Source organism: Nothobranchius furzeri, chromosome 7, assembly GCF_043380555.1.
Source record: "Nothobranchius furzeri strain GRZ-AD chromosome 7, NfurGRZ-RIMD1, whole genome shotgun sequence".
Taxonomy (NCBI): domain Eukaryota; kingdom Metazoa; phylum Chordata; class Actinopteri; order Cyprinodontiformes; family Nothobranchiidae; genus Nothobranchius; species Nothobranchius furzeri.
Genome location: NC_091747.1, coordinates 67,243,380 through 67,255,677, shown reverse-complemented (window position 1 = coordinate 67,255,677; position 12,298 = coordinate 67,243,380). Strand labels below are relative to the sequence as shown.

The 12,298-nt window shown below is 43.1% G+C and overlaps 1 protein-coding gene across 2 annotated transcripts in view; it reads left to right on the top strand.

Moving 5' to 3' along the window:
* atpv0e2 (ATPase H+ transporting V0 subunit e2) overlaps positions 1 to 12,298 on the top strand; it is a 34,568-nt gene that overhangs the window by 20,037 nt on the left and 2,233 nt on the right. Inside the window, exons 1-3 of one of the 2 annotated variants that reach the window (XM_070553605.1) lie at positions 3,558 to 3,787; positions 6,445 to 6,492; positions 9,999 to 10,096. In XM_070553605.1, the coding sequence (XP_070409706.1) occupies positions 3,684 to 3,787; positions 6,445 to 6,492; positions 9,999 to 10,092 (246 nt within the window). In that variant the 5' untranslated portion in view covers positions 3,558 to 3,683 and the 3' untranslated portion in view covers positions 10,093 to 10,096. Of the gene's footprint in view, positions 1 to 3,557; positions 3,788 to 6,444; positions 6,493 to 9,998; positions 10,097 to 12,298 lie in introns of those variants that run through there. The other variant, XM_070553604.1, reaches the window with a different exon arrangement.

Genomic DNA, 12,298 nt, shown 5'->3' with positions numbered 1-12,298 from the left:
TATTATTACTTCATTATGAAGCTATCCTGCTTTAATAGATTAAGGCTGTTTACAAGTTAGAGCACATCTCTCATCATCAGATTAAATGTATAATCAAAATAAAGCTGATTATGATTTAGACCTATTTTTCACCAGTTTTCATTATTCCAGAGAAGGAACAGACCTGATGCACACAGCTGGGCAGAACAGGGCAGTTGTATTAAATGTCATACTCAGGTAAGGCACATATGTTTATCCTATGTACTGTAATGTAAGTTGCACTTTCATATAATCCAGATGCAAGGTTATAACCACTCTAACGCTTCAGAGCCAAGAGATGTAAAGAAGGTCCAACAGTTTGATAAATGCAACAAGATTTATAATTCACATTTTACGTTTTTCAGTTTTTTAATGAAACATAAAATATTTTGCAAACCAGGACAGAATGAATATGATAGCGCTAAGTTCACATTTTCTTTACTAATCTCCCAAACTGCTTTCTCTGTACATGCTTTCTGCTTTCTGCTGGTGGCAGAAGGACTGTCAGCCCTAGCGAGGACAGCCAGTTTGCTGTTAAATGAAATGGCCAATCGTAGTAGAGCCCTTCTAGCCAATCACAGACGAGAAAGGCGGGATCTTCCTTGGACATCCTAGAATTCGTCGCCCGCCTACATCTTCTTCTCATAGTGGCTATTTGATACGAGCATGGAGACGCATTACTGCCTCCTGTTGGTCGGTAGGAACACTACAACGCCACTTTCCTTTTAAAATGCACTAAATTCATTCGACTGAAGAGTAAATTATTTTATATAGCGGAGTGCTGACAAGATAGTTAAATGCTGCGGCATGATCATGATGATGATGGTGTGATGATGATGGTGTGATGATGATGATGATGATGATGATGATGATGGTGTGATGATGATGATGATGATGATGATAAAGTGATGAAGAGCATGATGATGATGATGGAGATGATGATGATGATGATGATAAAGTGATGAAGAGCCTGATGATGATAATGGAGATGATGATGATGATGATAAAGTGATGAAGAGCATGATGATGATGATGGAGATGATGATGATGATGATGATGATAAAGTGATGAAGAGCATGATGATGATGATGATGATGATGATAAAGTGATGAAGAGCATGAAGATGATGATGTTGGTCTGATGATGAAGAGCATGATGATGATGTTGATTATGATGATGATAAAGTGATGAAGAGCATGATGATGATGATGGAGATGATGATGATGATGATAAAGTGATGAAGAACATGATGATGATGATGGAGATGATGATGATGATGATGATAAAGTGATGAAGAGCATGATGATGATGATGATGATGATAAAGTGATGAAGAGCATGAAGATGATGATGTTGGTCTGATGATGAAGAGCATGATGATGATGTTGATTATGATGATGATAAAGTGATGAAGAGCATGATGATGTTGATGATGATGATGATAAAGTGATGAAGAGCATGATGATGATGATGATAGCATGTAACTCATGGTTTTGAGTGTTTGTTTACTTATTCAGACGTAAACATTGAGCCTGTACGGTGATGAAATTTCCAACCAACTGTTGACATGTTTTTCCAAGCATACAAACAAGTGTCTGTGTACGTACAACAGAACACACGGTCATTCCTTTTTACAACAAGCTCACGTGTCGCGTGTTGAGTGCTCAGCATGTAGTCCACAGGAGTGGACATGGCTTCCTGTAACTTCATGGAAAAAACAGATTTTTGGGGAAAAAAGTTGAAAATTGTTTTCATGTCCTGAGATAAATGTTAACCAAAGCTTTCATCAGAGGGTCAGTAACAAGTTTCCTATATAAGGAACCCAACAGGTTGCATCGAGTCACTGACTAGTGTCAGAGTCTTTACAGCAATCCTCATACTAAGCAAGCATGCAGCGACAGTGGAGAGGAAAACTCCCTTTTAACAGGAAGAAACCTCCAGAGAATCCTGGCTCAGTATAAGCAGCCATCCTCCACGACTCACTGGGGATCGAGAAGACAGAGCAGCAGAAAAAAATGACAGATGCACCAGAGGTAGCACCTACTATGTTAAAGGAAGTAGAAAGTTAATGTCAGGTGAGGGAGAATGTTCAGTGGTTGAAGTGGTCACCTCCAAGGAGACTATTACAGCTCAGCAGAACACCTGACCTGGTGTAGCTTCTCCTGGAGAGAAAACGACTTGCTGCAAAGTTGGGCGGGCAACAGGGAGCCATTGTTCATTCACACGTGGTCAGACTGGCAGTAATGTGACGCGATCACGTGCACTTCACACATGGCGATGGGAAGTGGCGTGTGGGGGCGGTCTCTGCGCTGTCTTGGGTCCTCCTTTGAGCTTGGACATGACTTGCCTTTTATTGAGATTGGAGCTCCTTCAGGTTTTTCACCAGCAGCTCCTAAAGGTGTCTAGACAGTCCCCGTAAGTTCAGTGAGCACAGAATAATAACACCTGGTTGGAGCATCAAACCTTGTGGACAATGGACCATCTTCTGAAGAGCCCAGACATCTTACCTGGAACAAGCCTTCTGGTGTCAGAAACCTTTTTGCCTAGTTTAGAAACACTTGTTCTACTTTTTTTAAATCAAAATCTTAGAAAAAATTTGTAAAGTCATTTTGATCACAACAGAAAATTACCTGATATTTTCAATATGTTTTTTGTACTTTGAAACATTAACATTTGTTTTTGCACTTTATTATACTGATGAGAAAGATCCGACATGTACAGATCCTTTCTGCTGTCGGTAATCTTGGTATCTAAATATGGCAAATTATTATAATATCTAAACATTACAATTATAATATCTAAACATTACAAATTATTATAATATCTAAACATTACAAATTATTATATAATATCTAAACATTACAAATTATTATAATATCTAAACATTACAAATTATTATAATATCTAAACATTACAATTATAATATCTAAACATTACAAATTATAATAATATCTAAACATTACAAATTATTATAATATCTAAACATGGCAAATTATTATAATATCTAAACATTACAATTATAATATCTAAACATTACAAATTATTATAATATCCAAACATTACAATTTATTATAATATCTAAACATTACAAATTATTATAATATCTAAACATTACAAATTATTATATAATATCTAAACATTACAATTTATTATAATATCTAAACATTACAAATTATTATAATATCTAAACATTACAAATTATAATAATATCTAAACATTACAAATTATAATAATATCTAAACATTACAAATTATTATAATATCTAAACATTACAAATTATAACAATACCTATATATGACAAATTATTATAATTTCTAAATATTACAAATGATTGTATAATATCTAAATATGACAAATGATAATATAATAATAAAATCCTTTTTGAACCTGTTATTGTTGGTGCACTAACGACAGCAGAGCTAGATCTAGCGGCTTTGACGTCCAGCCAGACTTGTCCTGTAATTCTGAAAGGCAGCGAGCTGCACCAATCACATGCAGCGCGTGCTGAGCTTCAGACCAATCACAGCTCGTGTCATCGTGAGAGGGCGGGAGTCGCGAGGAAGCGTCGGGCTGGCTCAGAGGCCATTGATGCGGGTGTTCTCTGAGAGGATAGACCGACAGCGATAGCTTCGTAACTGGTTTCTGCAGCTTCCGCAGACTGGAACCATGGTGTCCCACTCTCTGGCCTTGCCGATGATCTGCTTCACCGCGCTATGGGGGCTGGTTGGAGTCGTGGCTCCGTTCTTAGTCCCCAAAGGACCCAACCGCGGGTAGGTCGTTCATCTCACGGTGATTCAACTCATCCTCGGGCTCATTTATCACTGGAAACAATCATTCAAATATATTAAAACACATTATATTGGTCGTGTTTGAAATGGATCATTTTGTTCCAATAACCTATCGCAGTGTTGCTACTGTTGTGATGGAGGCCGTATTCATGCCTGTAGCCACACGCGCGCGTGCGTGCGCGCACACACGCAGACAGCTGTAATGTTCTGCCCAAACGTGGAAGCAACAAGAACACAATAAAGCACGTTCATATAATCCAGATGCAAGGTTATAATCACTCACTCTGAACCAGTTTGTAATTGGGATCACCATTCATTAATTGCCCAGTTTGCAGTTGTTGTCATGGTAACCCAGTGAATAACCAGCAGCTCTTTGTAGTTGAATACAACATGTTAATCAAATGTTTCTGTTTCTACTAGAATAGAATAGAATAGAATAGACTTTACTGATCCCACAGTAGAGGCATTCACTACAGCAGCACGAACACTTAGAGAAGAGGAAGATAGAAAATAACAACAAGATTACAGGTAAACACACAACGACAGTAAGCTGGTATTGTAACCTTCAACCACTAAAACAATCAATAAAAGGAAGCTTGTGTTTCCAGAAATATGCAGCATCACATACATACTAGTGTAAATCTGGTACTACACAAGTACTTAACACGTGCTGAGTATTGCGTCGGTGGTACTGTGTACCAGGATGATGCCAGTACCAGTTAAACTGAGGAGGTGTACACTCCTACTGCAGAGGGGATAAATGACCTACGGTGGTGTTCTGTTTTACATCTGGGACGTCTCAGTCTGCCTCTGAAGGAGCTGTCCATGGTCTCCTCAGTGGAACGGGTGGGTGGGAGGGTTTTTACGATGGAGCTCACCTTCCCCAGCATCCTCCTTTCACACGTCTCCTTGATTGAATCAACCGCTCTTGGCGTGAGAACTGGTCTAAAACTAGTAAAACAGATCTAAACCTGGTCCAATTATGGATATTAAGAGGTATTACCCACAATCCATTGCTGTGGGAGCAAAGGCTGTAGTGCCTTTTCGGAAGATATGTATTTTCAAATGAAAGTTGTGCATTTTACGACGATTACCTGATGCTTTTAATGTTTGAGACAAAGATTTAATGTGGACAGTAATGAATGTAATTTTTGTAGTGATGTGAAGTTTTTGGGCTGATACCGATTTCCGATTTTTCGATCACTGTTATGGCCGATAACCGACATTTGCAGATACCGATATACTGACATTAATGCTTCTAAAATCAGCAGATTTTTTATAGAGTGAACATTATTAAAGCTGAATTTACGTTATTGTGTACACACACCACACACATTTACGCTTCTGAGATGATTACAATAACTGTCACATGACCAAACCCCGCTCATCGGTTGTTAATATCGGCCCAGTTTTATTTATCGGAACAATATCGATGTTATAAAATGACTAACATCAGCAAATACCAATATTGTTATCGATATATTGTACATCCCTAACCCTTTGTCAGATAATTGGTCGGTTGTTTGGTTAGTCAAGGCTAAAGTCCAGGGGGGATAGAGCATTTTCTATAGCCGTCCCAACTGGAATAGCTTACCACTGCAGATCCAGACCGCTCATCTCTTAAAGACACGCCTTTTTACTCTAGCTTTTAATTGATCTTAAACTAGATTTATATGTAATGTTCCTCTTTTTGTTGTGTTGTTGTTGTTTTTGATTGATTGTTGTTTGCTGATGTACAGCTCTTTGGGCAATAGGGAGCCTAAGTCACTTCTGCACCATGGGTCCCACAACGGGGCTAACGACGCGATTTTCTAGCCCGCTGTGCCTTACGTCCTGCAGCACACGTGTTGTACTGCAGTTTAAATGACAAGTAATGATGGGTGTGTCGACCACGCCAGTCATGTACTTTAAGATTTATCAGCTTGTAAAAGTTCGTAATTAGCATGACTACAAACTAGAAATCGGCACGTCGCATATGTGACATCACCACATAATCTCCTCCCCCCTAGCATAGCTGCTACTCACCACATGACCAGATTCATGGTGGTTCTTTCTTCCTGTGGGAAGTTTGCTGAACTTACGGCAATTTTCCCTCAGTTTCCTCCGTGTCTGGTTCGATGATGTCACCTTGGTGAAGCGCGTTTGAAGGCCTGGACTTATTTTCACACAAAACCTAAAATAGTGTTCCCTCCTGTTCGAAAATAAGCGCGTTCTATGTATCAAAATGTGTTTTTAAAACTCACGGATATCATATGTGAAAACACAACAAGCGGAATTAGAAAATAGCGTTTTTAGCTCCGTTGACTTGCGTTCATTTCCTCGTTCTTCTGGGGACCCGTGATGCAGAAGTGATGTAGCCTCCCTGTATTTGTGTTATACTAAAATAAACTTGACATTGACAGCACATGGCAGAGTGTTTATTTCTGGATTAGGGTTAGGGAAGAAACGGCCATGATGAGGCGTCACACAGAAGCGCAACTCAGCACAAGAGAAGTGTTGTTGGACATTTAGCTGAGTTTTATGGCCTTTTGTCAGACCTGTGTGTGAATTATGAAGAGCATTCAGCATTTTAACAACACAGAATACGAGAGATACCAGACAGAAACATGACTAACACCTTTTGTGTTTTTCTGCCACAGTGTGATTGTCACCAGTCTCATCCTTACTGCGGTCTGCTGCTACTTGTTGTAAGTTAATGTCTCTACACATGCACGTGTGTGAGTGTGTGTGTGTGTGTGTGTGTGTGTGTGTGTGTGTGTGTGTGTGTGTGTGTGTGGGTGAACTTGAAAGCTTTTATAGTTTCTGCTTCTTAATGAAATTCTATTAGGTGGCACTCAAATGGTATATTTGGCACAACACATAAAATAAACACAAGATATCGGGAAAAAAGATATAAATGTAAACATACAAATACATCTTTAATGGATGCTACCATTTGCAAACAGCTTCGATGCTGCATCAGTAAAGTTATTCAAATGATGTTGGATTTATTTTACTGATTTACTTGTTTATTGTCCTGCAGCCTCATTTCTAAACCAAAAGTTGAGTTAGTCATTTTCTACACAAACTTTGTGATTCATAAAGACAAATTTAACAGGAAAATGTGGAAACTTTAAGCAAACTCTGACCCTGGCATAAGCACATTTTAGAGACGGGGACATGGGGACATTTTGAATTTAAAAAGAGAGTCACACTATGGGCGGAGACTTAATTCACCCACACCTCCTCTTGTAAAAATGCGCCTAAAGGAGGTGCTGCCTGGAGGAGAGAGAGAGCAGCACTGAGGCAGCATCCTCTGAACCACCCCCGCTTGCACGCTCTATGAGTTTCTCAGTCAGAAAAATGAGTTGTTAACATGCACACACACACACACACACACAGCTTTGGGTAGTGACCAAAAGAATGAGATCGCGGATACAAGTGGCCGAAGTTAGTTTTCTTTGCAGGGTGGCTGGGCTCTCCCTTAGAGATAGGGAGAGACCACTATGTCATCAGCATACATCAGATGATTTACTACTGTACCTGCAGCCATACAGCCAGTTCTACATTGGCTTAACTGCTTAGAGAGGTTGTTCATAAACAACTTAAACAATGCCGGTGCTAAAAATCAAATATGCTCAGAAAGAAAAGAACTTTCAGTTCTAGAACCTGCACTCAACATCATTAGCGACAGAGCTACATCCATCTATCCATTTTCAGCCGCTTATCAGATGTTGGGTTGCAGAGGCAGCAACTTAAGCAGAGAAGCCCAGACTTCCCTCTCCCCTGCTACTTGGGCCAGTTCCTCTAGGGGAATCCTGCAGACGTTCAAGACGTTCCCTGGCCAGCCGAGAGACATAGTCCCTCCAGCGTGTCCTGGGTCTTCTATTGGGTCTCCTCCCAGTTGGACCTGCTTGCAAAACTTTACCAGGGAGGCATCCAGGAGGCATCCTGACCAGATGCCCAAGCCACTTCAATAGGCTCCTCTCAATGTGGAGGAGCAGCGGGTCTACTCCGAGCCCCTCCCGGATGACCAAGCTCCTCACCCGATCTCTAACGCCGGTTTCACACTGGAAGCATTGGCGGTGCGAAACGGCAGTGGAACGGTTTACTCGCGAATTTGAAAGCGGTCCTTTTCACCCCGGAAGAGTCTTGGCAGTGGCATGGCTTCCATTCTGTGCTCTTCGCTACACTCGCGAGATTACAAGATCCCTCGAGACTTCAGGTCACGGTTTGTTTATGCAATCCTTACCCCGGTTTCAGACTGAAACCGGGGTAAGGGAGAGCCCAGCCACCCTGTGGAGAAAACTAATTTTGGCCGCTTGTATCTGCAATCTTGTTCTCTCAGTCACTGCCCAAAGCTTGTGACCAAAGATGAGGGCAGGAACTTAGAGCAACCAATAAATCGAACCTTCCAGCTCAGATGGAAGTAACATGTTGGCAGAGGTAGTCAAACAACTACACAGTGGCGGAGCCCCGGGGGTGGATGAGATTCATCCTGGGTATCTCAAGGCTATGGATGTTGTAGGGCTGTCGTGGTTGACACGTCTCTGCAACATTGCGTGGTCATCGGGGGCAGTTCCTGTGGAGTGGCAGACCGGGGTGGTGGTCCCCATCTTTAAGAAGGGTGACCTGAGGGTGTGTTCCAACTATAGGGGGATCACACTCCTCAGCCTCCCTGGAAAGGTCTACTCCAAGGTACTGGAGAGGAGGGTCCGATCGATTGTTGAATCTCAGATTGAGGAGGAGCAATGTGGTTTTCGTCCTGGCCGTGGAACTGTGGACCAGCTCTATACCCTTGCAAGGGTGATGGAGGGGGCATGGGAGTTTGCCCAACCAATCCACATGTGTTTTGTGGATTTGGAGAAGGCTTATGACCGTGTCCCCAGGGGCACCCTGTGGGGGACGCTCCAGGAGTATGGGGTGGGTGGCTTTCTGTTAAGGGCCATTCAGTCCCTTTACCAGAGGAGTGTGAGTTTGGTCCGCATAGCCGGTAGTAAGTCGGACCTGTTCCCGGTGAGGGTTGGACTCCGCCAGGGCTGCCCTTTGTCACCGGTTCTGTTCATTACCTTTGTGGACAGAATTTCTAGACGCAGCCGTGGTGTGGAGTGTGTCGAGTTTGGTGGCAGGAGAATCTCGTCTCTGCTTTTTGCGGATGATGTGGTCCTCCTAGCTTCATCCAGCTCTGACCTTCAGCTCTTGCTGGGTAGGTTCGCGGTCGAGTGTAAAGCGGCTGGGATGAGGATCAGCACCTCCAAATCTGAGACCATGGTTCTCAACCAGAAAAGGGTGGCTTGCCGACTCCGGGTCGGGGAAGAGGTCCTACCTCAAGTGGAGGAGTTTAAGTATCTCGGGGTCTTGTTCATAAGTGAGGGTAGGAGGGATCGGGAGATCGACAGGCGGATTGGTTCAGCGTCTGCAGTGATGCGGACGCTGAGCCGATCTGTTGTGGTGAAGAGAGAGCTGAGCCAGAAAGCCAGGCTCTCGATTTACCGGTCGATCTACGTCCCAATCCTCACCTATGGTCATGAGCTTTGGGTAATGACCGAAAGAACGAGATCGTGGATACAAGCGGCCGAAATGAGTTTCCTCCGTAGGGTGGCCGGGCTCAGCCTTAGAGATAGTGTGAGGAGCTCGGACATTCGGGAGGGACTCGGAGTAGAGCCGCTGCTCCTCCGGATCGAAAGGAGCCAGTTGAGGTGGTTTGGGTATCTAGTCAGGATGCCTCCTGGACGCCTCCCCGGGGAGGTGTTTCGGGCACGTCCTGCCGGCAGGAGGCCCCCGGGTCGACCCAGGACACGTTGGAGAGGTTACATCTCCAATCTGGTCCGGGAACGCCTTGGGGTCCTGCCGGAGGAGCTGGTGGAGGTGGCCGGGGAGAGGACGGTCTGGAGCTCCCTAGTTGGGATGCTGCCCCCGCGACCCGGACCCGGATAAGCGGAGGAAGACGACGACGACGATTAATAATATAATCATTTTTGTCATTATAATTGTTATTATTATTATTATCTTTATTATCATTATTATTAATGTTACTATTATTATTATCATCTTTATTATTATTGTTATTATTTTTATAATCGTTGTTATTATTGTTGTTATTATTATTATTGATTATTGTTATTATTATAATTGTCTTTATTACCGTTGTTATGACTATGGTTATTGTTATTATCAGACCCACCCAGCTGATGCTTGATTCTCTCCTGTTCAGCTGGCTTATAGCCATTCTGGCCCAGGCTAATCCGCTGTTTGGCCCTCAGCTCAAGAACGAGACTATTTGGTATCTGCGCTACTTCTGGGAGTAAACAGGTGAGTTTGGTATCCAGAGGCTCCAACACAAGATCTTCATCCAAAAATCAAGGATCACATTACATGAGTAGATTTCTTTTATTTGTTTACGTTGAAGTAAGTGATGAATTAAAGTCCATCCAAACTGTGTTTTTAAAGATTGTTTTCATCAGCCAGTGGTGTGCTTCAGCTCTCAGTAACAAGTGAGCCTGACACCGGGAGTGGGCGATAACTTCTGAAGCACATGCGGTGACGATATTTATCACGGTATATCTCTTCTGTTTACACGTCTAAATGATGAAGGGCAGAACTAATAATCACAACAAGGATAGAATGCCATTTAAATTACATTTAATGTTCAAAACTTTTTTAAATAAACAAAAAATATCTCAAACAGTTTTTATGTTGAGGTTCATTTTCCAAACAATGCAACAAAAGAAATAAAAACCAACGGCATTTGAGGGAATTAGCGCTAAGGAGCTAATAACGCCAATACGATTCGTTAAACACGAACCAGGTCCGTCTAACCGACGTAACCCCGGTTCTTTACAAGCACGTCTTCATCCAGGCGCACCGCTCAGCAACAGCTGCTGCTCCACAGCTGATGCAGGTAATAAAACACTCATGCATAAGTGGGAGGAGTGCGCTGTCGGCCATGTTGCTCTCACCTGGGCCGACCATGGGCTGCACGGTGGCGCAGTGGTTAGCACTGTTGCCTCGCAGCACGAAGGTTGCAGGTTTGAAACTCGGCTGCGGCCTTTCTGCGTGGAGTTGCGTGTTCTCCCCGTGCATGCGTGGGTTTCCTCCGGGTACTCCGGTTTCCCCCACAGACCACAACATGCCCTATAGGTTATAAACTGTAAGTCGCTTTGGATAAAAGCGTCTGCTAAATAAATAAACATAAACATAAAACCTGACCAGATCTCTGTGTGTAGCCCCGCGTAGCGTCTACACGTTTCCATCGGGACTCTGCAGCAGAAACCGTCTGAAAGAGGGAGGGCTATCTGGTGGAATATTTTGAGCGAGGTAGTGCCCTGCTAGCATTGGCTACCATAGTTTGTCTTTAGCCAATCACAGTAACTCAAATGATGTTTACCATGTGCGCCTGGAAAACAACAACTCGCTCAAGCTTCATTCATTCAGTCACACTGCAAGGGTAGGGTAGGGTGTACCGTCCAGAGCCGAGCCCAACTCCACAGCTGCCATAGCTGCATGTTCAGGTTGTCTTCCTGTTTTATGTTCCCACACAGCGCTGCTAGAGCCGATAGTAATGGCACCGTAGGTGAGCCCAGGACAGAGAGAGAGAGAATGTGGTTGAGTAAGGGAGAGGGGGACTCCTCCCACATCAGCAGGTTCAGGCTGACTTCTAAAGCTTGGTTTTTGCTTCATCAGCCCGAGTGCGGAGTCGCGCACTTTAGTTGACTTGAAAGCTCAACGTCTCTTTTAAAAATGGTTTGAATAATTCTGACGGCACACGTTAGTTCAGACAAGCTAAGGTGTCGGAATGCGTGCGTCTTTCTCACGGAGCCGACGTTAGTGAGGAAAAACTATCAGATGGCTTCAGCCTGCCGCGGTAACGCAGGAAAACTGTGTGCTTTTGCTATTTAAAGGGACTTTTCGGACTTTTGAATTTTTATGCTCGCGATCGCCCCCTCAGGCCAAAAGTGTAACGGCAGCTTCAATAGTAGGCTCGTGCACGAGGCGCGCATGCTGTACGTGCACACTCCTTAACGAAAATAACAGCTGAGACAGTCCCGTGTGTGTGTGTGTGTGTGTGTGTGTGTGTGTGTGTGTGTGTGTGTGTGTGTGGCCCAGAGGTCAGAGGACAGGAGAACGTGCAGCTAATTAATTAAATAATGTGGTTCTGTAGCTTTCTCTTCGGCACAGCCGACAAAGGTTTATGATGGGTCAGTCCTCCTGCATGCTCAGATCATTCCCTTCCCTTGCTTGAAAAATTGTTCCAAAATGAAAGTTGGACCCACATCTTTTTTATCTGTGAATTCAATGCCGTTCGGCGAGTCTCAAATAAGAAATTGGGCATCTTACTGTAAAAAATATACCATTAATGTAAAAAAGAAACTCTAAATAAACTATGTTCACATCCAGAATCAAACCTGGGTCTTCTGCATGAGAGTCAGACATCTTACTAGGTGAGCTAAAGCACCAGTGACGTCATTTGTATCTGTAACATTTATATCCTTGATGACAGCTGAAACAACTTCA